Genomic DNA, 26163 nt, shown 5'->3' on the forward strand with positions numbered 1-26163 from the left:
GGCTACTACTCTCGGGAGCTCCATCTTTCCGCGGTATGTGTTATTTCAGTGTTTTTGCAATGTTATTCTCAATGTTTTCTGGTTTCGTTTCATTTGGTTTAATTCCTTTTGTGTTTCATTATTTCTTCGCTTAATGTCATCTTAAAAGTTTAATTTGATGAGTCCGAGTTTACCCTAGGTTCCAATTGCCGTACTTTCAATTCTTTCATCCATTAAATACTTTAGCTTTAAACTATACTGTACCGTGAATTATCACTGGCGAAACCTACAGAAGGTGCGGCCTCCATAGGGTCTGGACTTCCCGAGAATATAGCACAACCCAGAGGGCAAGAACACAGATAGCCGAGGAAATCTGGTTAACAAAGTTTATTAAACAAATAGGTAAACACCAAGAAAAGGTAAAAAGAATTAAAGTATTTAAACAACATCACTCAGGTTCCTCCGACACGTGCTCAATGGTAATTTACAGGGATCCAGCCCCTGTTCACAGTTCATCACCCAAAAACAGTGTAAAAGGCAATTCTGGATAAAACTTATTGATAAACCGCCACCTCAGGTGGCTCAAGGAGGAGCGCAATTTTCCCTTAACATGACATACCACGATACCATATACATATATATACTTTCAACCACTAAGGGCACAAGCGCCCAATAAATTAAGTTGCAGTAAGACTGCAATAAACGGTCCCAAGAGGTTCACACATACTTTACAATTTAGAGGTAACTGTGCTTTTATAACAACTTGAAACAACTCTAGCGCCTATTCAGTGGTTTACAATCAAATAATGTCCTCCCATCGTCTGTGATGAAGAGCGAGTTTTAAGTGCTTACCTCCCATACCCCCTAGCGGTCCGGGGTTCGAAGGCGGTGCGTGAGATGCTCAAGTCAGAGAGCGAGGCAAGAATGACACTTGCTCCCAGCCAGGCCGCACGGCCTGGCCAAGAGTAGCCGTGACGCGAGACCACGTGACGCGAGGCGACACGGTGTGTCTGCGTAAAGAGCTTGGCGCATCCGCAGGGGTACGGGAGGGAAGGCAGAGGGGAGGCAGCACAGGCCGGGCCGTTCCCAGGGCGGAAATACTTCCTTTACCCTGGGAGCATCTTTTAGGAATAATTTTATTATTATTATTATTATTTGCCCAAAGGGACAACAACGGGCGAAAAACACAATAATACATAAAAGTTGAAAAACACAGACACAATAAATAGTAGAAGAGGGGCGGGAAAATCAAATACATGGCTCATATACCTTTAATGTAGCATCACCTTCTTTGTTAAATCAAATTTTATGTTAAGTTACTTAAGTATGTCTTGTTTCCGTGTCGTGGAACTGTATTTTGTAAAACTTTCTTGTCATTTTAAATATAGTTTAGCTAGAGGGTGTTTCTTGTAAGTCTTTTCTCCCCCATAACGTCATACGTTCCCATGGACCTCATAGATAGGGCTTCCCAGCACGTTCCACTATCCTGTCTCAGTTGTCATTTTTAGGCCTGTAAGTGTTCCCTGTATTTGGTTTATATGAATTCTCCGCCACGGCGTCATTTTCCTATCTCATTATCATTATTATTTCTATATTATTATTATTATTATTATTATTATTATTATTATTTATGTGCAACTGTAGTTGTCCCGAAACTAGCGGTTACAATAATAAGGACAGGTGCGAATAAGGCTTTGCCAAATAAGCACCCGTGGATCAACTGAGGTGTCAGGAAAAATTGTCAACGGCTTCAACGGCAGAAGAGGACATCCCTATGGCAGAGAGGGCGGAAGAACCGACCCAAATCCACTTTGCGTCTGACTTGCAGCAAGCGGCAAAGGGGTCAGCGTCTGTCTCCAATGGAGCGGCTGAACATCACATCATCTGGCTGTAGGTTATAAAAAGCAAAAATCAACTATGAAGAGTTCTAAAACTGTGCCTTGGAAAATGCCGCTGCCTGGGGTAATCCAGGGCATCTCTGGAGCCACCGCTAGAAATGACAGCATGCGAGCCGGTGGTGGTGGGAGCGTAAGCTGCTGGCCTCCCATCGGGTCACCCGAACAAGCTACAGTAGCTCAAGACGATCATGGCGGAACACTAGAACCTGATTATCATACCGCACCTGGTGCGAGTGCTTTTGTGCTAAGTACGACCACTCGTATCAGTAAGCCCAAAAAACGCATTAAATGGAACAATGATATGAATGAATTTATCGTGCGGGCATATCTTCAAATAACTTGTCTTGAAACTGAAATTGCATGATATAGGCAACAACTACACACAGCCTTTACAAATCAGTACCCAACAATGAAAGTTACTGAACAGCGCATTGCAGATCAACGAAGATCAATCATCAAGAACAATTTGATCCCGGGTCCTGTTCTTAGTAAAATCAGACAAGAAGTAACACAAGAACTCTTTCCACATCTTGAAAGTACCGAGTCTGACTCAACGGTTAACAGAACACCTGATACTGATATAACAGTACATACAAGTACTCCCGAAGTGATACTTTCAGATAACTCTGACCTCCATGACAAGACACATGTTGAATTCTACAAGGCCCTTCTAGAATATTCTGGTACCAATCCTACACAACGACCCATACTGCCAAGGCAGCAATCATCCAAAAAGTTTGGAAAAATCATTGAAGATCTTAATTCGAAAGTCTTGCCAGAATATCTGAAAGAGCATCAGACGTTCCCTGAAGTACATACTGCTATATACTGTGCAGCACTAGCCGCAGTACGACTGAACAATGGAAAGCCATTTTTGCCTAACAATAACTCGGTCAAGAAAAAATTGAGAGATCCACCTTGGGCAAAACGCCTGAAAGAACGCATCATCCAAATCCAGGACGTCAGTCGCCTGCAACAATACAAGAATGGAGTAAGAGGGAAACGCTTAAATAACAAGATAACAAAAATAACAAAATTATTCGAATTCTGAAAATCAGTTCAAGGCAGAGCCTGGAGGAACCTGGAAGCACAGTACTACAAGAAACCCTCGAAATCATGAAGCAAAAGTTGGCCGCATTATCCAAGCGCCTCAAAAGATACCAAAACACCACTGAGAGAAAATCACAGAACGCAATGTTCGAAAGAAATGAGAAACAGTTCTACAACAATCTGAACGAGAGAACACAAGATGCAGCACAAGATGGAAATACGCCCAGCGAAGGAAAAATTCACAGCTATTGGTCGGGAGTATGGTCGAACCCAATAGAGCACAATGCGGAAGCCCATTGGATCAGTGAACTGAAAGATAGAACTAATGAAGTGAAGCATATGGCAACCAAGGCTGTTGAGATCGGAGAAATACAACAGAGCATCAAGAAACTGCAGAACTGGAAGGCCCCAGGCATTGACCGTATACACAATTATTGCTACAAGAAATTTACATGTACTCATTTCCTTCTGACTCAACATTTCCAGAAATTTTTAGACAACCCGGCAACATTCCCAGCTTTCCTGTGCACTGGCATCACATATCTGAAACCAAAGGATGAAAATCTGCAAAATCCAGCGAAGTATCGGCCTATAACATGTCTATCTACTCTATATAAGATATTTACATCTATAATAGCCAACAGAATTCTGAAACACTGCGAGGAAAACCACATCATTGCCGAGGAGCAAAAGGGTTGCAAGAAGAATACCAAGGGGTGCAAGGAGCAACTGATTATCGACACTGTGGTCCTGGAACAAGCCCACCATAAATCCTGGAACCTATACATGTGCTTCATTGACTACCAAAAGGCCTTTGATTCAGTACCACACACTTGGCTCATGCATGTTCTGGAACTATATAAAGTTCACCCCTCAATCATTCACTTCCTGAAGACGGTAATGGCAGACTGGAACACCTCACTTCACGTTTCTCTAAGAAACTGCAGTGTTGCAACAAGACCCATACCAATACGATGAGGGATCTTCCAAGGGGACTCACTGAGTCCATTATGGTTCTGCATGGCATTAAATCCTTTATCCTACCTACTGAACACAAGTGGGTATGGATTTAGCATTAAGAATAAGCGAGAAGAGCTATTAAAAATCAGCCACCTACTCTATATGGATGACATTAAGCTGTATGCCTCTACCAAACCCCATCTCCAACATCTCTTCTCAATTACCAAGACGTTTTCTTCAGATATAGGCATGCGGTTTGGATTGGACAAATGCAGGACCCAAACTGTCATCAGAGGATCCTACTCAGCACAAGGGACACCTTCGAGTTTAAGGGACGAATCCATACAACAGCTGGAGGAAGAAGAAATGTACAAATACCTCGGTTTTCATCAGAGCACTCATATGAAACATGCCGACATCAAGAGAAATGTCACGCAGCAATATATAACACGTCTCAACAAGGTACTATCATCAAAACTGACAGCTAAACATCTTACCAAAGCAGTCAATACGTACGCCGTACCACTGCTCACATACTCCTTTGGTATCATAAAATGGACCCAAACAGAACTTCAGCAGTTACAAACGAAAACAGCAGTTTCACTCACCCGGTACCATATGCACCATCCTAAATCTGCAACCGAACGTCTTACACTCCCGAGATCAGAATTTGGTAGGGGCTTCTTATCCATTGTCAATTTACATAGCAATCTGATATCAAGTCTAAGAGAATATTTCCACTCGAGAGCTGATACATCGTGTCTTCATCATGCTGTTTGCAGAGCTGATATAAACTATACACCTCTCAATCTGTCGTCGCCAGAAATGCCTGTTTCTACCCCACCTACAAAAGAGATGAATATGGCCATGTGGAAGCAAAAACCTCTTCACGGGAAATACCCCCATAAACTGGATCAGCCTCATATCGACAAACCTGCGTCGCACGCTTGGCTGACCTACTCCGGTCTTTTCCCAGAAACAGAAGGATTTGTTCTGGCCATCCAAGATGAAGTAATTGCTACACGGAACTACCGTAGATTTATCATGAAGGATCCAACAGTTGTCTCAAACAACTGCCGCCGCTGTTCCAGAACTACAGAGAACATACAGCACATCATCTCTGGTTGCCCACACTTGGCCAACACCGATTATAAGCACCGACATGATCAGGTAGCAAAAATCATTCAGCTGAAACTTTCTGTAAAATGTGGATTTCTTCAGTCATCAACTGCATATTGGAAATATACACCTCCACCCATTCTCGAAAACTCTTCATATAAACTACTATGGGACCGAGAAGTCATAACCGATGTCACGCTCAGCAACAATAGGCCAGATATTATCCTAATCGATAAATCAAAAAGATCCGCATCCCTTATAGAAATTGCTTGTCCAAATACCTCCAGTCTGCAAACAACAATAGCCACAAAGATATCAAAATACACAGAACTGGCAATAGAAATACAACGCCTGTGGAAACTAGAATCAGTCACCACAGTTCCAATAGTAATATCATGTACCGGTGTTATTCCAAAATGCTTGCACAGCTCTCTGGCCGCATTACACCTGAGTAGTATAATACAGGGATTCGGCGGCCTCCTCCTCCTCCGGCTCTCGGAAGAGGCCTCCTCCTCAGCCAGTGGCCTCCTCCTCCTCCTCAGCCAGTGGCCTCCCAGTGGCCACCTCCTCCTCCTCCTCAGCCAGTGGCCTCCCAGTGGCCTCCTCCACCTCAGCCAGAGGCCTCTTCCAGTGCTGCCAACTTAACCTAACTAGCGCGAGATAAACAAAGCCACGTGCTTTTTGACAGACAACAACGCACCGCTAACCTCAGTACTGCCATCTTGACGGGCCTAAACCTCAGTAGTGCCAACTTAACCTCACAAGCGCGAGGTAAACAAAGCCACGTGCTTTTTGACAGCCACGTGCTTTTTGACAGATTTGTAAACAAAGCCACGTGCTTTTTGACAGCTGTCATCGACAACAACGCATCGCAAACCTCAGTACTACCATCTTGACGGGCCTAAACCCCAGTAGTGCTAACTTAACCTAACTAGCATGAGGTAAACAAAGCCACGTGCAGCTGTCATCCGCCATCTTTGAGCACAGTGCTGCCCTCTTTAGCTACTTACCTTTGAAATGTGGTGGCGGATAATTTGAAAAATGCTTTTTTGACAGCAGCCATATTGCATCGCAAACCTCAGTGCTACCCTCTTTAGCTAGATACCTGTGGTAGCAGACAATTCCACGTGACAGCAGCCATCTTTGAGCACCGTGCTGCCCTCTATGTGGTGACGGCAAATTCCACGTGCTCTTGTTTGGAAACAAACCCACGTGCTTTTTTTTTGACAGCTACCATCCACCATCTTTAATCAACAGAGCACAGTGCTGTACTCTTTAGCTAGATACCTTTGAAATGTGGTGGCGGCAATTTGAAAAATTCTATGTGCTCTTGTTGGGAAACAAAGCCGCGTGCTTTTTTTTTGACAGCTGTCATCCGCCATCTTTAATCAATAGAGCACTGTGCTGCGGGCAATTTCGTTAGCTGTCATCCGCCATCTTTAATCTAGAGAGAACAGTGCTGCCCTCTATGTGGTGGCGGTAAATTCTATGTGCTTTACAAACCTATGTGCTTTTCTGACAGCTGTCATCCGCCATCTTTAATCCAGAGAGAACAGTGCTGCCCTCTATGTGGTGGCGGCAAATTCCACGTGCTCTTGTTTGAAAACATACTCACGTGCTTTTTTGACAGCTGTCATCCGCCATCTTTGAGAACAGTGCTGCCCGGTGACGGCAAATTCCACGTAGAAACAAAGCCATGTGCTTTTTTGACAGCTGTCATCCGCCATCTTTAATCCAGAGAGAACAGTGCTGCCCTCTATGTGGTGGCGGCAAATTCCACGTGCTCTTGTTTGAAAACATACTCACGTGCTTTTTTGACAGCTGTCATCCGCCATCTTTAATCCAGAGAGAACAGTGCTGCCCTCTATGTGGTGACGGCAAATTCCACGTAGAAACAAAGCCATGTGCTTTTTTTGTCAGCTGTCATCCGCCATCTTTAATCACCGTGCTGCCCTGTGACGGCAAATTCCACGTAGAAACAAAGCCATGTGCAGCTGTCATCCGCCATCTTTAATCACCGTGCTGCCCGGTGACGGCAAATTCCACGTGGAAACAAAGCCATGTGCTTTTTTTTGACAGCTGTCATCCGCCATCTTTAATCACCGTGCTACACTCTATGTGGTGACGACAAATTCTAAATGCTTTACAAACCCATGTGCTTTTCTGACAGAGCTGTCATCCACCATCTTTAATCACCGTGCTGCCCCGGTGACGGCAAATTCCACGTGCTCTTGTTTGGGAACAAAGCTTTTAATCCAGAGAGAACAGTGCTGCCCCGGTGGTGGCAAATTCTACGTGCTTTACAAAGCTATGTGCTTTTTTGACAAAAAAAAAAAATTCTGCTCTCGAGATACTTACCGAACTATACTCACGAAACTGCTCATCACCTTCTTTCTTCTATGAGTAATAAACAAAAACTCTATCCTGCAAATAAGGAGCGGGAGGAAGGTGATACCTAACCTAAAATAAAAGAATATGCCAATTCTACATTATTTATTTACATCTTGTATGTACAAGTTTTATCTCGAATCATTTCACCCTAGCGTACTTCTCGATGCAATTCTTGAATGTACAAGTTTAGACTTGTCGTACCAGCGTTCCTCCCCGAATTGTGATGTAAGACAGCGTAACGTAAGTACACACACCTCTAGCATAATGTTTATGTAAAGTAGTACTTATCAATACTACTATGCCCCCAGGCTAGCGTGTTGGTAGAATTTGGAATGACAAACCGTTTACAATCATCGCTATTAAGGGCTACCTTACTAATTAAATGAGTGTACAACTGGTGCTTCTTGCTTCTAATGACAGACATTTGCTTATGCAAAACAGGTGGATTACTTTTAATGCAATTGTTATAGTTTTCAAAACTTAGCTGATTCTGAACGACATTCTTTTTAACCCCCTTCAATCTCTTTATTTGTAATTCATTTAAGAGTTTTATGCAATATGACTTGGATTTAGTACCTACAAATGAATCGATAATATTCCCAGCACATTCATCTTTCATTTTACCTAGAACCTTTTTGTTCACTAGCGGTAGATGATATTGATTATCTGCAGGATAGTTACTCGTATCAAACCTACCCAAGTCAGGCTTTATATCATTGTAATAGTCATCAGTTTTGATTTGATAAATAAACGAATCGGTATCTGTGTAGAGCAATTGCGCATTATGCGCGTACTTCTTCATCATATAATCGTAATGGAATTCATACATGAGTGTTTTAGCCAATTCAAGTACTGTGAAGCCGACGTAGGTAGGTTTGTCATACTTAACCTTGACACGATTCATCTGTATAATAACTAAATTCTCGTGTATGATGGTGCAGCTGTGGAAATTTGGTTTACTTATTAAATAGTTAGCACCATACCTTTTCTTAATATTATCCCAGTTTGTAATCAATTTTACATCAACGCGTTTGTCAACATTCTCCATAGTCTTACCAAACACACTATTATTCATGAGCTTGTAGAAATCTTTTTCAAACTCGTTAACCGCATTCGTTCTTAAATTATTGTTCAGATCGATATATGGCTTTAGCCACGGTGACTGATTAAATTCTAGTACGCGATGAATTTTGGATAACTTCAAACCATGCTGCAAACACTGTTTTAAATTTCGGTAATGAATGATATACTTAGATTTATCGCATAAATTAGCAATGAGCATTTTCGTCGTTGATGCAATGTACGGGGACTTCATATTTTCAGGGCAGAACGGTAGGTCATTATGAGAAGTGTGTAACTCTTTCGGATACTGTAAGTCAACTTCGAGGAAATAACCTTTATCAGCTTCATCACCTAGGGCGTGTAGCTGTAAAGCATCAATTTCGCACTGCGTCAGCCAGCGGAAACCACTCACCGGTAGATGCTGACTCATCGCCCACCCATACTGATTATTAGCATCGAGGTAAACGATATACCGAGATTCCTGACTGGAATCGAAACTCGGCATGTACTTATTATTAGCCCTCGAATACCGGCCGCTGCACTGACTCAGACCGCCTCGAATGGATGCTTTTATAAAGTGCACCATATCGATATCCGTTAGCAGCTCCAAATTCACACGCGTGTATTTTAACATCGCGTCCCAACTTAACCCAGGTGCAGTAAAATACTGACATGGGTCAAGGCTGTAGGTGTTCATGCAAACACAGCGAAAATTTTCAAAAACATCAGCTAACAAAAGTACATCTGTCTTTAAATATAAATCGGAGTATTCACCCAGCGTTTGAATGTGGAACTGCTCCCAGATATGTTGTGCATGTAAATAGTCATCATCACTAATATCTGCTGAATTCAGCGAGCTGTAAAAGGATTGTTTCGATGGTAAGGCACGTTCTTCGAGGCGGTCTAAGCAGTCGAGATATTCGTAACAAAAAACACCCTTACGCCGAAGTAAATTAAACTGCGCTTCTTCAGGGAAAACGCGTCGAATTTCCGTAAATTGTTCAGGCTGTAAATGACTAGAAAGTTTATCGAGGCTACTCGCCATAAAGCGAAACGAGTCAAGGAATCTCAGTTTTATAGAATGCTCAGCATCTACTTTTACAGACTTTGCAAACGCAATGTACCGCTCTTTATTCTGAGGGATTATATCTACTTTTTCATCCGAAGCTCCAAATTGTGAAATGATGAAATGAGAGTCGTAACCGGATAAGTTATGAAAAATTACAGGGATGAATTTAGGAACTCTATACTTAAGATTACAGCTATAATGAGCGGCACATCTGTAGAAACCAGTTAAATGATCATGATCAAAAACTTTAGGGTCATTTTCGGAAAATTCCCCATCACAAATGCTACACTTTGTAGCACGTTCATGATCATTTAACTGAATGTCGGTGAGTGGCTTCATAGGAATATTACTATTCAGAATACGACCGAGACGAACTGCATCACTTTCAAGTCTTTCTAAAAATACTTTAGCAGCATCATGTCCTCGATACAGCTCTAACTTGTTAAGCGTACTATCGTAACTACACTTGATGTAATACGCGAAGCTATACGGGACATGCATGTGCGTAGTATTAGTGAAAGAGTTGTCAGGATTAGGTGAGCATGTGTTGCATGGCGTGAGGATGGCTTCAAAGTCTGCATAAATCACGAACGGTACCCACATCTGCTTGTGAAAATTTGTAAATTTTAAAACATTATTACCTGTAGTAGGTATCTCTGTACGTACATGATTGCAGTCATTCTTGGAATGCTTCGTTAACTGATCTTCAGTTCTAAAATACTGCAAGCATCCATCACATAGCCACTTTTTACACCTTTCTTTGGATAACTGACTACCAACAAGTCTACTCAGATTTTTAATCCAGCAAAAGTGGCTATTCTCACTGTTTTCAATATAGAGTAAATTAACGTGAGTACTCTTCTTATGACATGTATAATACAGAGGACCTACTACAGACTTTTTCTCTACACCATACACATTGATACTAATGTTATTTAGTTCCTCAAAGTGCTTAATATCCTTTATCTGCATAGGAAATTCTATACTATCGAAATTTAGCTGCGTTGAATAGTGTGGATAGGATGATGTTCTCTTAGCTACGTCTGATTTCGCAGGATTTAAAGCCGACATCACCGCCCATGCGAAACATGCTTCGTCATTGTTTTGGATGTTTACAACAGCTTCTTTTCGCTGAATCCATGCCGGCAGCTCGATGTACGATGAACCTCGCATGGGATTGTACTTATTGATGTTAACTTCTAGATACATTATTTCAACTAAAGCCCACCCTGATTCCTTTTCCTGAAATTCCTCGCTCTTAGTTGAAATAATGTTAGAGACATCCCTAAGTACATCACCAAAATTAGTCGACTCACTTATGACAAAATTCTTCGTATTAAATGATTTAATGTCCGTTATTTCGGATTCATCCGTGCTTTTAATGTACAAGGCGAAAAGTTCAAAATTAACTTTAAATAAACTATGATTGGACAAAGATTTAGCAAGAAGCTGTTGTACATCCGGTTGAACGCAATTTAAAAAGTTTGAAGTGCTCTGAAACTTTTGACTGGTGCGAATTCGGTAACTAGCAATCCTACTTTTAAATGCTGTATTAATTTCCTCGATGTTTGCGTTACTACCACTTCTACACGCATTATTTTTATGCGCATTACTCCGTAAGTGTCCCTGAAAATGCGAAGATGGTACATCAGTGTTACAGTGCTCGCAGTGAATAGTTTGAAGTTCATTTTTCCTAGGTTTTTTACTACTAGTACTTTCTACAGCTACATCAGTAGCTGCACGCGTTTTCCCTACTACTACCTGAGGGCAAGTAGATATTTGATGTACCTCTGCTAAGTGAGCCTGGTATTGCTCTACATTAGCGAAGTACAGCCCGCAAACATCACATAAAGCAGATGTTATGCTAGGGTGTTTTGCTTTTATATGACGTGCGAGGTTATCCTGTCTTACGAACGTTGCCTTACACTGTTCGCAGGGGAACATAGTTGGGTTATAGTCGCAAGCAGATAGCTGATGATGTTTTGTTTTTACATGGCGTGCAAGGTTGTCACGTCTTGTGAACATTGCCTTACACAGCTCGCATGGGAACATAGTGTCTTCTCTTTCTTCGAATAAAGTGTTTAGGTGAACAGCGTATGCAACAAGTTCTGAAAAGAGAACAACCAATAGAGATTAGCCTAAAGTTGCGATGTTCAACCTATAGAGGTTGGACATGGCTGTGAGTTAGGCCTATAGCATGAGGATTGAAGAGAACGACTAAAGTTACGATGTTCGGAAGAAACCAAGTTTCAACCTGTTGAGGACAGACATAGCTACGTGTGCGTGTTTGAAATTATACCACGTCTATAGTATGTTGATTAAAGAGAACAACTATTTATCAATAGACTAAAGTTACGATGTTCGGAAGAAACCAACTTTCAACCTGTTGAGGGCAGACATAGCTATGTGTGCGTGTTTGAAATTATACTACGTCTATAGTATGTAGATTAAAGAGAACAACTATTTATCAATAGACTAAAGTTACGATGTTCGGAAGAAACCAAGTTTAAGCCTGTTGAGGACGGACATAGCTATGTACGCACCTCGTCTATAGTATGTAGATTAAAGAGAACAACTATTTATCAATAGACTAAAGTTACGATGTTCGGAAGAAACCAAGTTTCAGCCCGTTGAGGGCAGACATAGCTATGTGTACGTGTTTGAAATTATACCACGTCTATAGTATGTTGATTAAAGAGAACAACTATTTATGATTAGCTTAAAGTTACGATGTTCGGAAGAAACCAAGTTTCAGCCTGCTGAGGTCAGACATAGCTATGCGTGCGTGTTTGAAATTATAAGATTAACCTCTTCTATGACATGCAGATTAAAGAAAATAACTATTTGTCAATAGACTAAAGTTACGATGTTCGGAAGAAACCAAGTTTTAACCCGTTGAGGTCAGACATAGCTATGTGTGCGTGTTTGAAATTATACCACGTCTATAGCGTGAGGATTAAAGAGAACAACTATTTATCAATAGACTAAAGTTACGATGTTCGGAAGAAACTAAGTTTAAGCCTGTTGAGGATGGACATAGCTATGTACGCACCTCGTCTATAGTATGTAGATTAAAGAGAACAACTATTTATCAATAGACTAAAGTTACGATGTTCGGAAGAAACCAAGTTTCAACCCGTTGAGGGCAGACTGTACGTGTTTGAAATTATACCACGTCTATAGTATGTTGATTAAAGAGAACAACTATTTATGATTAGCTTAAAGTTACGATGTTCGGAAGAAACCAAGTTTCAGCCTGCTGAGGTCAGACATAGCTATGCGTGCGTGTTTGAAATTATAAGATTAACCTCTTCTATGACATGCAGATTAAAGAAAATAACTATTTGTCAATAGACTAAAGTTACGATGTTCGGAAGAAACCAAGTTTCAACCCGTTGAGGTCAGACATAGCTATGTGTGCGTGTTTGAAATTATACCACGTCTATAGCGTGAGGATTAAAGAGAACAACTATTTATCAATAGACTAAAGTTACGATGTTCGGAAGAAACTAAGTTTAAGCCTGTTGAGGACGGACATAGCTATGTACGCACCTCGTCTATAGTATGTAGATTAAAGAGAACAACTATTTATCAATAGACTAAAGTTACGATGTTCGGAAGAAACCAAGTTTCAACCCGTTGAGGGCAGACATAGCTATGTGTACGTGTTTGAAATTATACCACGTCTATAGTATGTTGATTAAAGAGAACAACTATTTATGATTAGCTTAAAGTTACGGAAGAAACCAAGTTTCAGCCTGTTGAGGGCAGACATAGCTATGTACGCACCTCGTCTATAGCGTGAGGATTAAAGAGAACAACTATTTATCAATAGACTAAAGTTACGATGTTTTAGAAGAAACCAAGTTTCAACGAATAGAGGTCAGACATACCTTAAAATCTTCGCGCTGCAAACTGTTACTCGGATGTATAAAATGCGTGCGTTCAAGCCTGAAACTCGAATGATAATATTCTGGTCGTACCTAAAAAAAAAGAAAAAACATATATGAATGTAGTGTAGGGTACATCATCTAACCTAATTATCTTTACAACTCAAAGTTCGAAAACATACCTTTAAAAAAAAATGCACGTGCTGCAGGCTGTTACTGGGATGAATAAAATTGTTGCGTACTTTCGAACGGTACCTAAAAAGAAAAGAACATATATGAATGTAGATGTCTAGCGTAGAAGTTGCTTTGCAAATAAAAAAAAAGGTAATTAACAGTTCTACCTTACCTTAAGCTGAAGAATAATATTCACTGCAGACGGGAGATGCGTGTGTACGTAATAAACGCATACAGAGAACTGTGAGCACTTCGCGCAGACTGCTGCGGCTAAATATTCTGCTTGTTACCAAGCGGATATGATAATCGCTGAGCTGACAACTGCGGTACAGTCGGAACGAATGCAAACAAGAGCTCCTACCTGCAGGCTGACGTATTCAAACCTCCTGTTGATACCGAGGTGTCAGAATTTAAGAGTTCGATCCTTGGAAAGTTAGCGTGTGATCCTCGACTTCTCGAGGGTACATACGCGGTATTCCTTACCTGTAGGTATTGAGCTAAAGCTAGATCATGTAATGACGATCGCGCAGGCCCGCCTCGCCTAGCATTTACGGCTTCTAGTTCGAACCCGCTATCCCCCGAAGTAGTGAGAATGATTGGAGAGTGTTGAGGGTGATTCATTCGTCGGATGGAGGCGTTAAGCTATGTGCAGGCTTCTTCTAGTCAGGGTACGCGATTCAAATCCTGGCAACTTATACCGTCGGGAAGGGCATCCGGCTAGATCATGCAATGACGATCACGCAGGTCCCTCGCCTAACATTTACGGCTTCCAGTTCGAACCCGCTATCTTCCGAAGTAGCGAGAATGATTGAAGAGTGTTTGAGGGTGATTCATTTGTTGGATGGAGGTGTTAAGCTGACTTCTTCGGTAGGAGTAGGCTATGTCGGGATATCGATTTAAAATCCTAGTCAGGAAGGGCAACCGGTCGTATAAAACTATGGTGTGAGGCGGGGTGTGTGTAAAAGCTAGCAATAAGTAAGGGCTGTTGATGGGGACGTTAAACCTTGTGCAGACTCCTTCGAAAATGATTTTTGAGTACATGACTTGACGGTGATTCATTTGTCGGATGGAGGCAATAAGCCTTGTGCAGGCTTCTTCTAGTCAGGAGTAGGCTATGTGTCGGTACTGGGATATCTAGTTATAAAACCCGCTACAACAAATTTATCGCGTATACTGCGATTTAAAATCCTAGTCAGGAAGGGCAGCCGGTCGTATGGTGTGAGGCGGGGTGTGCAAAAAAGCTAGCAATAAGTAAGGGCTGTTGATGGGGACGTTAAACCTTGTGCAGACTCCTTCGAAAATGATTTTTTGAGTACAAGACTTGACAGTGATTCATTTGTCGGATGGAGGCAATAAGCCTTGTGCAGGCTTCTTCTAGTCAGGAGTAGGCTATGTATCGGTACCGGGATATCTAGTTATAAAACCCGCTACAACAAATTTATCACGTATACTGCGATTTAAAATCCTAGTCAGGAAGGGCAGCCGGTCGTATGATGTGAGGCGGGGTGTGCAAAAAAGCCAGCATTAAGTAAGGGCTGTTGATGGGGACGTTAAACCTTGTGCAGACTCCTTCGAAAATGATTTTTTTGAGTACAAGACTTGACAGTGATTCATTTGTCGGATGGAGGCAATAAGCCTTGTGCAGGCTTCTTCAGTGGAGTAGGCTATGTATCGGTACCGGGATATCTAGTTATAAAACCCGCTACAACAAATTTATCACGTATACTGCGATTTAAAATCCTAGTCAGGAAGGGCAGCCGGTCGTATGATGTGAGGCGGGGTGTGCAAAAAAGCCAGCATTAAGTAAGGGCTGTTGATGGGGACGTTAAACCTTGTGCAGACTCCTTCGAAAATGATTTTTTGAGTACAAGAGTGTTGATGCTGATTCATTTGTCGGATGGAGGCAATAAGCCTTGTGCAGGCTTCTTCAGTGGAGTAGGCTATGTATCGGTACCGGGATATCTAGTTATAAAACCCGCTACAACAAATTTATCACGTATACTGCGATTTAAAATCCTAGTCAGGAAGGGCAGCCGGTCGTATGGTGTGAGGCGGGGTGTGCAAAAAAAAGCCAGCATTAAGTAACGGCTGTTGATAGGAGGCGTTAAACCATGTGCAAGCTCCTTCACCAGGAGAAGCCTACATGCCGGTACCGTGCAGGTTCTTTCGATAGGAGTAGGCACTGTGTGTGTTTTAACCTCTCCGTACAATCATGATAGTTTACGTTAGGAACTTACATAGGCTAAATGCTACACATTCCGTGGCAGAGCCAGGAATCGAACTCGGACCTCCGAGGGTAGCAGCTAACTACTGCACTACAGAGGTGGACTATTTCAGAATATTTTACAACCTTAATTAGTACTGTGTTTTAAGAGCTTGAATGGTACTCACATAAGAAGACGTTCGCGAGTTACAAGCCGCTTATCAGTGTCCTAGCTCAAGGTCGAGCCGGAAGATACGTGTACAATTTCAGCTAACACATGCATTCTACACAACTCGCTCAGAATGACTGTGCTGATACTTCGAGGACTGTAGAACGAATCTATAGCCTACAGTATACATGCCTCTCACCCGGTAGTCTCGGGTTCGATTCTCTTGGGGATAAAAATGTGTTTAAATCACATGAATGTGTTGAGTTATCCTTCCTGATGCAAAACTAGCAGTATCTAACCTCATAGTTTTACGACCGGTTGCCCTTCCTGACAACTCAGATTAAGAATCTGTTTTACAACGTCTAACACGGGGAATCGGGGATTTACAGCTAGATGCACTTCTTAGATTTTAAATCACGAACTATTGTTTTACGGCCGGATGTCCTTCCTGACTAAGATTTTAAATCGCAAGAATTTGTTTTTAAGACTAGTCGCCCTCCCTGATGCAAAACTAGCAGTATCTAAGCTCTTGGTTGCCCTTCCTGTCAACTCGGATTAAGAATCTGTCGAGAATCGGGGATTTACAGCTAGCTTAGATTTTAAATCACGAACTAACAAGAGAACGTGGAATTTACCGCCACCGGGGCAGCACTGTTCTCTCTGGATTAAAAGCTTTGTTCCCAAACAAGAGCACGTGGAATTTGCCGTCACCGGGGCAGCACGGTGATTAAAGATGGTGGATGACAGCTCTGTCAGAAAAGCACATGGGTTTGTAAAGCATTTAGAATTTGTCGTCACCACATAGAGTGTAGCACGGTGATTAAAGATGGCGGATGACAGCTGTCAAAAAAAAGCACATGGCTTTGTTTCCACGTGGAATTTGCCGTCACCGGGCAGCACGGTGATTAAAGATGGCGGATGACAGCTGCACATGGCTTTGTTTCTACGTGGAATTTGCCGTCACAGGGCAGCACGGTGATTAAAGATGGCGGATGACAGCTGACAAAAAAAGCACATGGCTTTGTTTCTACGTGGAATTTGCCGTCACCACATAGAGGGCAGCACTGTTCTCTCTGGATTAAAGATGGCGGATGACAGCTGTCAAAAAAGCACGTGAGTATGTTTTCAAACAAGAGCACGTGGAATTTGCCGCCACCACATAGAGGGCAGCACTGTTCTCTCTGGATTAAAGATGGCGGATGACAGCTGTCAAAAAAGCACATGGCTTTGTTTCTACGTGGAATTTGCCGTCACCGGGCAGCACTGTTCTCAAAGATGGCGGATGACAGCTGTCAAAAAAGCACGTGAGTATGTTTTCAAACAAGAGCACGTGGAATTTGCCGCCACCACATAGAGGGCAGCACTGTTCTCTCTGGATTAAAGATGGCGGATGACAGCTGTCAAAAAAGCACATGGCTTTGTTTCTACGTGGAATTTGCCGTCACCGGGCAGCACTGTTCTCAAAGATGGCGGATGACAGCTGTCAAAAAAGCACGTGAGTATGTTTTCAAACAAGAGCACGTGGAATTTGCCGCCACCACATAGAGGGCAGCACTGTTCTCTCTGGATTAAAGATGGCGGATGACAGCTGTCAGAAAAGCACATAGGTTTGTAAAGCACATAGAATTTACCGCCACCACATAGAGGGCAGCACTGTTCTCTCTAGATTAAAGATGGCGGATGACAGCTAACGAAATTGCCCGCAGCACAGTGCTCTATTGATTAAAGATGGCGGATGACAGCTGTCAAAAAAAAAGCACGCGGCTTTGTTTCCCAACAAGAGCACATAGAATTTTTCAAATTGCCGCCACCACATTTCAAAGGTATCTAGCTAAAGAGTACAGCACTGTGCTCTGTTGATTAAAGATGGTGGATGGTAGCTGTCAAAAAAAAAGCACGCGGGTTTGTTTCCAAACAAGAGCACGTGGAATTTGCCGTCACCACATAGAGGGCAGCACGGTGCTCAAAGATGGCTGCTGTCACGTGGAATTGTCTGCTACCACAGGTATCTAGCTAAAGAGGGTAGCACTGAGGTTTGCGATGCAATATGGCTGCTGTCAAAAAAGCATTTTTCAAATTATCCGCCACCACATTTCAAAGGTAAGTAGCTAAAGAGGGCAGCACTGTGCTCAAAGATGGCGGATGACAGCTGCACGTGGCTTTGTTTACCTCATGCTAGTTAGGTTAAGTTAGCACTACTGGGGTTTAGGCCCGTCAAGATGGTAGTACTGAGGTTTGCGATGCGTTGTTGTCGATGACAGCTGTCAAAAAGCACGTGGCTTTGTTTACAAATCTGTCAAAAAGCACGTGGCTGTCAAAAAGCACGTGGCTTTGTTTACCTCGCGCTTGTGAGGTTAAGTTGGCACTACTGAGGTTTAGGCCCGTCAAGATGGCAGTACTGAGGTTAGCGGTGCGTTGTTGTCTGTCAAAAAGCACGTGGCTTTGTTTATCTCGCGCTAGTTAGGTTAAGTTGGCAGCACTGGAAGAGGCCTCTGGCTGAGGTGGAGGAGGCCACTGGGAGGCCACTGGCTGAGGAGGAGGAGGAGGTGGCCACTGGGAGGCCACTGGCTGAGGAGGAGGAGGAGGCCACTGGCTGAGGAGGAGGCCTCTTCCGAGAGCCGGAGGAGGAGGAGGCCGCCGAATCCCTGTATTATACTACTCACCTGCATCATCACACATACGTAGAACTACAGAAAGCCACCCTCCTGAGCACTTGCCACATTGTGAGGAAGTTCCTAGGAACGACTTTTCCTCTGACTCACGCCAAACAGCTTGAAGATCCAGGCCGCAGTTCCAGTAATACTGAAGAACAGATTCCCAAAACGGGGACATAAGAAGTCTGAAGTTGTTTGTATTTATTGTATAAATGTATATGTTGTAATTATTTCTGTTGTAAACATTTGTACATATATGTACCTGTAGTTTCATAATCAAGAGGGTGACTCCGTGATTAGGCCGAGTCAGCCCATTATGTTACCGGCACAAGCCGAGCCTTCCTAAAATGATAATAATAATAATAATAATAATAATAAATACAAGACTGACAACCCGCATCAATACCTTCTTTCAGCAGAAGAAAAGCTATGGGGCTTAGAGAACTGAACTCTGTGGTAATAAGAAGATTACACCACATATTATTTGGTACATTGTCTGTTTGTGTACACTTTCAGTCTTCCAGGTTATGCACACACCCACCTTCAACCCCGTCTTCATTTTCTTCAATAATGTCATCTAATTCTTCTGAATTACTAATGCTAACATTGCTCGAAGGTAATTCAGTATCACTTTCATTGGAAAATCCGTCACTGACATCGCTTTCCTCCAAAAAACGTAATATTCAAGCTTCAACCGACTCAGCCATGACGTTGACTTTACCTTCACTAAAACTTTACGCGGCAATTTACTCGATCATATCTAGACTCTTTGGTAGCGAAATACTTAGCTGAAGGGCAAAGATAGCTGAAATACGATTACCAACATCTCGTAGACATGTTGAGATTGCAAAGAAATATCGATATGTATCCTTGGAAACCTCAACAAAGCAATAAAGAGGGTAGATAGAAATTTCCATCATTGCATTTAAGAGAACCCGCTGATAATGACGGAAATTTCTGTCATTGCAAGGCAATGGGTTAAGGCAATCAGCTATTTTATTATCTGTATAACACTGACCACCATTAACTTTCAGTACTTCAATATTCTTGGAGTTATTGTTGTTAGATGCTTACTACTCCCGAGAACCTCATTAATAGCACCCCAGATCTGTTTAGGTTTATTTTGACTTGTGTTAAAATTTAGAGCTGTAATAGTCAGGTTAAGATTCCTTTTTAATTTCATGACATCATTGCAGATCCTCTTACAATCTTCAATAGTTTGTAATGACACTAAGTGCTGGCGACTTTTCTTGTAAAGCCGGTCTTTCCTTTTCATTAATGCAATTAAATGATCATTAACCCAAGGTTGAAGAGGAATTGACTTTCTGTCTGCTGTAAGTTGACCGGAATTAGAATGTTTAACAGGCTCTGAAATTGTATCTGTAAAATAAGTTTATGCATCTGCAATGTAAAGGACACATTCTTCAAATAATTTAACAGTAATTTGTAGTCTATTTTATATCTGGATATATTACAAAAATTAAGGCTACCTAATTTAATTTCCTTCATACCTAAAATATCTAAAATCAACAAATTTTGATCATTCAAATACGATGAAATATTAAAAAATCATGTATGTATATCAACATTTGTCAAAATATGGTCAATTAATGTTTCAGTGCAACGAGATATTCTCGTAGGGGATTTTCGGTTACAAAGCTTGAAGTTGTCACATAGGAGTAAATGTAGGTATTGAAAGCTAACTTTCTCTATCAATAACATATCTGTCTTAGCATTCCCAACTAACAGACAATTTTTATCAGTGGTTAAAGATAAAATCGATTTCAAATCCTCAAAGTACCAGTAACTATTGCCATTTTCCGGGCATACCTGCCAACTTTCTTGATTTAAGTGTGACATGCCCGATTTTCGAAAGTTTTACCTGCCTTCTGATTATTTGATTATTTCTTCTGATTTTAGCTTATTTTTTGGTGAACTTCATACATTTGTTTACAAATCCTGCCATAAAACTTCAAACATTTGTTTTCAAATTCCACCATTTCTGCTTTGTATGCCAGTGGCCGGAAGTCCTTGGCTCATTGCCGCTTTCAAATGAAATATCGACGTTTATTAATACGAGAAATGCACATGAATGTGTGATGTCGTGATGCATATATCGATTGTCAGTCTTCCGTTCTTGCATGCTATGTTTGTGTTTGTTCACATCAGTCTAGTTGATTCTAGAGACTAGTCACTAGATTTGAAGTATATTTTAGTAATTTAGTAACATAATTTCAAAGATAACGATGAGTGACTTTTCTAGAGATTTTAGGAGCCATTTGGAGACAATTCCGGGAAATTTTAATTTATTACTTGATAAAAATAGCATCTAACTGCATGACTGATTTACACATGAGGAGCAGGAGTTCATACTATTTTCGGAGGGCTTATCAGAGACCGATCATCTCACTCACATACTTTCTGGGAGGGAATAGAGATGTGTAATTTTTAGCCAAGTAGGCTCATATAGCAACAGTCGGGTTTTGAGACAATAAGTGTTACTCCTGTATTGCGCAAGACATGTAGAATAAGCAGTTTTGACCAATTGTATCTCCTGATTTTCATATCAAAATCTCCTGATTTTTGGTTTTGTAAAGTTGGCTGGTACGTCTGGGTTATATACACCAATAATATTCAGATTAAAAGTATTACTTCTGATGTTTGCTAAAATCATACTAGGTTTACCTTCTGTTTCATAGAGAACTTTGGCATTAAATTTAGCACTTACATATATTGTTACCCCTTCCCCAATCCCAGATTTCTTAACTGCATGATTGAGAGTATAATTAGGTATTGAGTAATATTTACTATCATAATTCTGAAGCCACAATTCTGAAACTACAATTACTTCTGGGAAGTTAGCCTGAGATATCAATATCATTATGTCATCAAATTTGTTCCTGATACTTCTTGCATTTAAGTAAAGAATTCTGAAATTTGTTTTTGGTGTAAAGGAGGAATTAAAGAGTCTTGAATACATGAAAAACCTACCTCTTCACATGTTTTATTTATTTATTTATTTATTTATTTATTTATTTATTTATTTATTTATTTATTTATTTATTTATTTATTTATTTAATGTGGCAAAGTTAGGGCACACGGCCCTCTGTTACACTTAACCACAATACAACAAATAATATTAAGATTGCCTATTACTAATTATACTACTTATACTATTTTCTAATTAAGCTTACGTACACACCCACAGAATATGCAGCTTATTAGCTCGTTAATTCAGTCCTCTTTTCTCTCTCACACAGACACTTGCACACACACTTACAATTTACACACTTATCAACTACCCTTACGTTTACATTATATAAAACTAATAGAAACAATTTTTAATTTTAATTACTAATCACATGCACACAATACACACCAATCCACACTTCAATCAGTAACTCTCAACAGGAAGTCTCGGCAAGATATTTTAAATTTGAGGAAAGGGTCAATGCCCTTGACAGGGAATTCCCTGGCAGGGAATTCCAAAGCCTGGAACCCGTTACAATAAAAGATTTATTATACACAGAAGAGTGGTGAAAAGGAATAGCTAGAGTGGAGCCCGAGCGAGTGTTACGGTTATGGAAGGAAGAGAGGAAGTGAAGTTTAGATGAAATATACTGGGGGAAGTTACTATACAGAAGTTTGTGTATTAGGACAAGTATATGATATTCACGTCCCTTATCAGGTTTTAACCAGTGCAATGCTTGATAGTAAGGAGTAATATGCACATCATACCTTAGGTTAAAAATGAATCTAAGGTAACAATTCATAATAAGCTGCAGTTTCCTAGTTTGTTCTTTAGTAGTGTCTACCAAGATTACATCACAGTAGTCAAGGATAGGAAGAATTAGGGTCTGTGTTAATCTTTGCCGCATATTTAGTGGTATAATATCTTTATTTAATTTCAGTGGGTGTAGAGTAGCAAACACCTTCTGACCTACATTTTTGATATATTCTGCCCAATTTAGAGTTTCAGTCATAGTCACCCCAAGATTTCCCACAGTTTTACTGCACGGGATTGTGCTATTATTTATTTGTAGAGGAGGAATGATCGAATCGTTGATTTTGTGTAGGAGCTTCTGGGAACTGACAATGATAGCTTGCGATTTTGATGGATTTATGAGAAGTCTGTTTGTGAGAGCATATTCACTGAGGTTTTTCATGTCATCATTTATGCATTTTACTGCGTTTGGTAATTCGCTTAAGCTGCAATGGTAATATATTTGGAGATCATCAGCATATAGGTGATAATTACACGTTTTTAGAGAAGATGAAATGTCATTGATATACAATGTAAAAAGCAAAGTTTTTCGTGGACTGTTGACTATTTATCATGCACTAATTGAAAGCCACCTGAATTACATGATTATTATCTGGTCATGTTGCAGTAAAGAACAATTCGAAAAGATCAGTATCTTACAGAAAAGAGCACTGAAAATACTCTTCAACTTACCCACCTTAACACCAACTGTACAGGTCTACCAGTATTCTAATGTGCTGTCACTAGATGGTCTTCATAAAAAAGCTTCAGCTATTATGTTGTATAAATTGAAAAATGGACAAACTCACTTGAATACACTTTGCAACTTGAATTCTGATATACATTCATACAGTACAAGAGGATCTACTAACATTCACTGTAAATCATCAAAGTGTACTAAGTATGGCACTAATTCTTTTTGGCATTTCACTGTAAAGTTTTTCAATAGCCTTCCTGAGCATATTCGAGAAACTGCTAAATTACCCATCTTTAAAACCAAGCTTGTTAATTTTCTAAAAGTAAAAATGTCAAGCCTATAGAGTACTGATTTAGTATACTATGTCACTGTTGTTCATATTTGATTTATATCACTATTACACCTTATTATTATTATTATTATTATTATTATTATTATTATTATTATTATTATTATTATTATTATTATTATTATTATTATTATTATTATTATTATTATTATTATTATTATTATTTTTCATTGTACAGTATATTATATTTTTGTCCTAGAAGCTGATGTTCTCAAATCTCATCTTTGTTGCCAAATGTAATTAATATTATTATTATTCATTGTACAGTATATTATATTTTGCTCCTAGAAGCTGATATTTTCAAATTTCATCTTTGTTGCCAAATGTAATTAATTGTACTGCACCATTATGAGCCTTGGCTCAGGTGCCTCTTTTGAAAAAATAAATAAATACTACCTTGTGGAGTGCCAACTTTCCTTGCATGCCATTCTGAATTTCTTTCGTGAGTTATCACCCGCTGCCTCCGATCTTTCAAATATGATGTAAAAAACTTCAGTACTAAAGGGTCAAATAAGTAAGATTCCATTTTCTTAATTGGTAGCTGTAAGTCTATAGTATCAAATGCACCACTGAAATCCAGTAATGTTAGTACTGTAACTTGTCGATGTTCCATAGCTAATCTGATGTCTTCTGTCACTTTAAGGAGAGCCATGGCAGTGCTGAACCCTTTCTTAAAGCCCGATTGTAATGGGTCAAGGAGAGAATAATTACTTAAATATTTCAATACTTGCTTGTACACCAGTCTTTCCAAAGCCTTAGAAAGTGCTGGAAGAATAGAAACTGGGCGATAGTCAGAGGTCAGTTTAGGATCGTTTATCTTGGGCACTGGGATGACATTAGCTTGTTTCCAGAGTGCAGGGAAAGTTCCATTTCTAAGATGGTAATTGAATATATGTGTGATAATCAGGAGGATAGCGCCATCTATAGATTTGGTTCCAAATATTAACTTTACTCATATTCATACCTTATTTAAATAACATTGCTCATTATGTTATGTTTCAAACTGAGCATTGACCTAATTTGGTCTCCTTCAGTTGCTGCTGATTTGAAATGAGTATTTTCCTAGTGTCCACTTCCTTAATTCAGACAAATATGTCTATGAGTTTACTAGTGTCCTCATTCCTTTGCAGAGGTTCTTCATCAATTTTTATAATATTACTTCACTGATATTGAAGAATGTTCTGGTTAGCAAGTTTGCACTTTTGCATGATGTTGTTTTTGCTAACAGCTTCCTCAAGTAAATGTACCTCACCACACAGCTCTTCAAAAACATTGCTTTTGTGGTGTCCTCCTTTTCACTATTTGTCTTATATACAACCCTTAGGACACTGGACTCTATATTGAATAATTTGTCATTACACTGGTTGATTTTATTTTCTAGGATCATAATCATTCTCGATTCTAAATATTCTATTTTTTTACATATTCATAAATTTAATATTGTCATTAAAACGGGCAAAAACTTTGTCAACTAAGCCCGTGAACTTACTCCGCAGGAAAGGCGTCAAATTTGAGTGGGGACCTTCTCAACAAGCCGCTTTGAAGATGACTTGCAAGGATCAATAAGATCGCTCTTTTAGGCAGACCTTTATCGCCTAATAACTTTTAATACAAAGTGATCAGTAAACCATTCAGCAAAGAGTTCAGATGACATCCAAGCACACTTTTTTGATCTCTATAAAAATCTGGTAAGGTATCTGGGGTAACATCCTTCCTTCAACTTCCAATACACACCGGGGCAGTCTGTGTGCGCCAAAAGTGTTTTATACCAAAAGATTGGTTATCAGTTCTTTTTTAATTTTGTGTCCTGGAGCCAATGATTCCTTTTGACGAAGCGACGATTGTTTACAGTCCTCGAGCAGTTTGTAGGTGGTGCGCCGCACATCAGCCTTGGCCGGACGGAGGGCTCCGGCTCGCCGTACACAGGTTGACCTCACTTGAGTGGAGTGGGCCCGTACCCCACCTCAGTGGCACATTATTAAGTGACAAAATGTGTGTAGTGTTTATAATGTTGTGTGCACAATATTTAAATAAATATTTAATATAGTTTTTATCTATTGAGTGTTTTCTGCTTAATACACAATCCTAGTTAATATGCTGTTAACTTGCTATCCCTTGAAGAGTGTTTTGCCGGGGTTTTAGTGTATAGTGAATCTTCAATCTTCATGTTATGAACTATTTAAATATCCTGGGCAAATATTTGCTGTCAGTTACATTTCAGCATTTTGAAGTATTATTTAGCCAACATCTTCTATTAATTGTTTCTTTTCTAGAATTCGGACATATATAACAATGTTGACAGCAAACACTTTGCGAAGATTGAGCCTCATACTACTGAGAATAGTCCGGATGTAGAGAATGATTCATTAGATCCTGGAACAGAAGATGACACATTGGTGGTAAGTTCAGACGTTTCCTTGATTGCTATTGAAATTAAATTTGTGCTTCTGCATGGTTTGTTTATGATATTTATTTTACGTGACTTTTCAGCTGCAGTGAACATTACATTCTGTCAGTGTAAGTTCAGAATAGTTTTAAGAAAAGCTAGTCACAGTTCTGGGTAAGAAAAAATGTGTGTGTATGTCAGTGTTATTTATCTTTCATTACTACTTTTATTAGCAGTTTCAATTTACTGGCGCAAGATATGCATTGTTGTCTGTCAGGTCTTTCTTAACATAGCATTTAACCCTCCCTGGTTCTTTGTTTACTATTTCAGTGTCCATGCAAAGTTATAA

The 26163-nt window shown here is 40.2% G+C and overlaps 1 protein-coding gene across 1 annotated transcript in view; it reads left to right on the forward strand.

Moving 5' to 3' along the window:
- The window catches only part of LOC136881882 (zinc finger protein OZF), a 71210-nt gene that overhangs the window by 23482 nt on the left and 21565 nt on the right, over window positions 1-26163 (forward strand). The window contains exon 3 of the mRNA XM_067154326.2: window positions 25702-25827. Within this exon, the coding sequence (XP_067010427.1) occupies window positions 25702-25827 (126 nt within the window). The remainder of the gene's footprint in view (window positions 1-25701; window positions 25828-26163) is intronic.

This window comes from Anabrus simplex, chromosome 10, assembly GCF_040414725.1.
Source record: "Anabrus simplex isolate iqAnaSimp1 chromosome 10, ASM4041472v1, whole genome shotgun sequence".
Taxonomy (NCBI): Eukaryota; Metazoa; Arthropoda; class Insecta; order Orthoptera; family Tettigoniidae; genus Anabrus; species Anabrus simplex.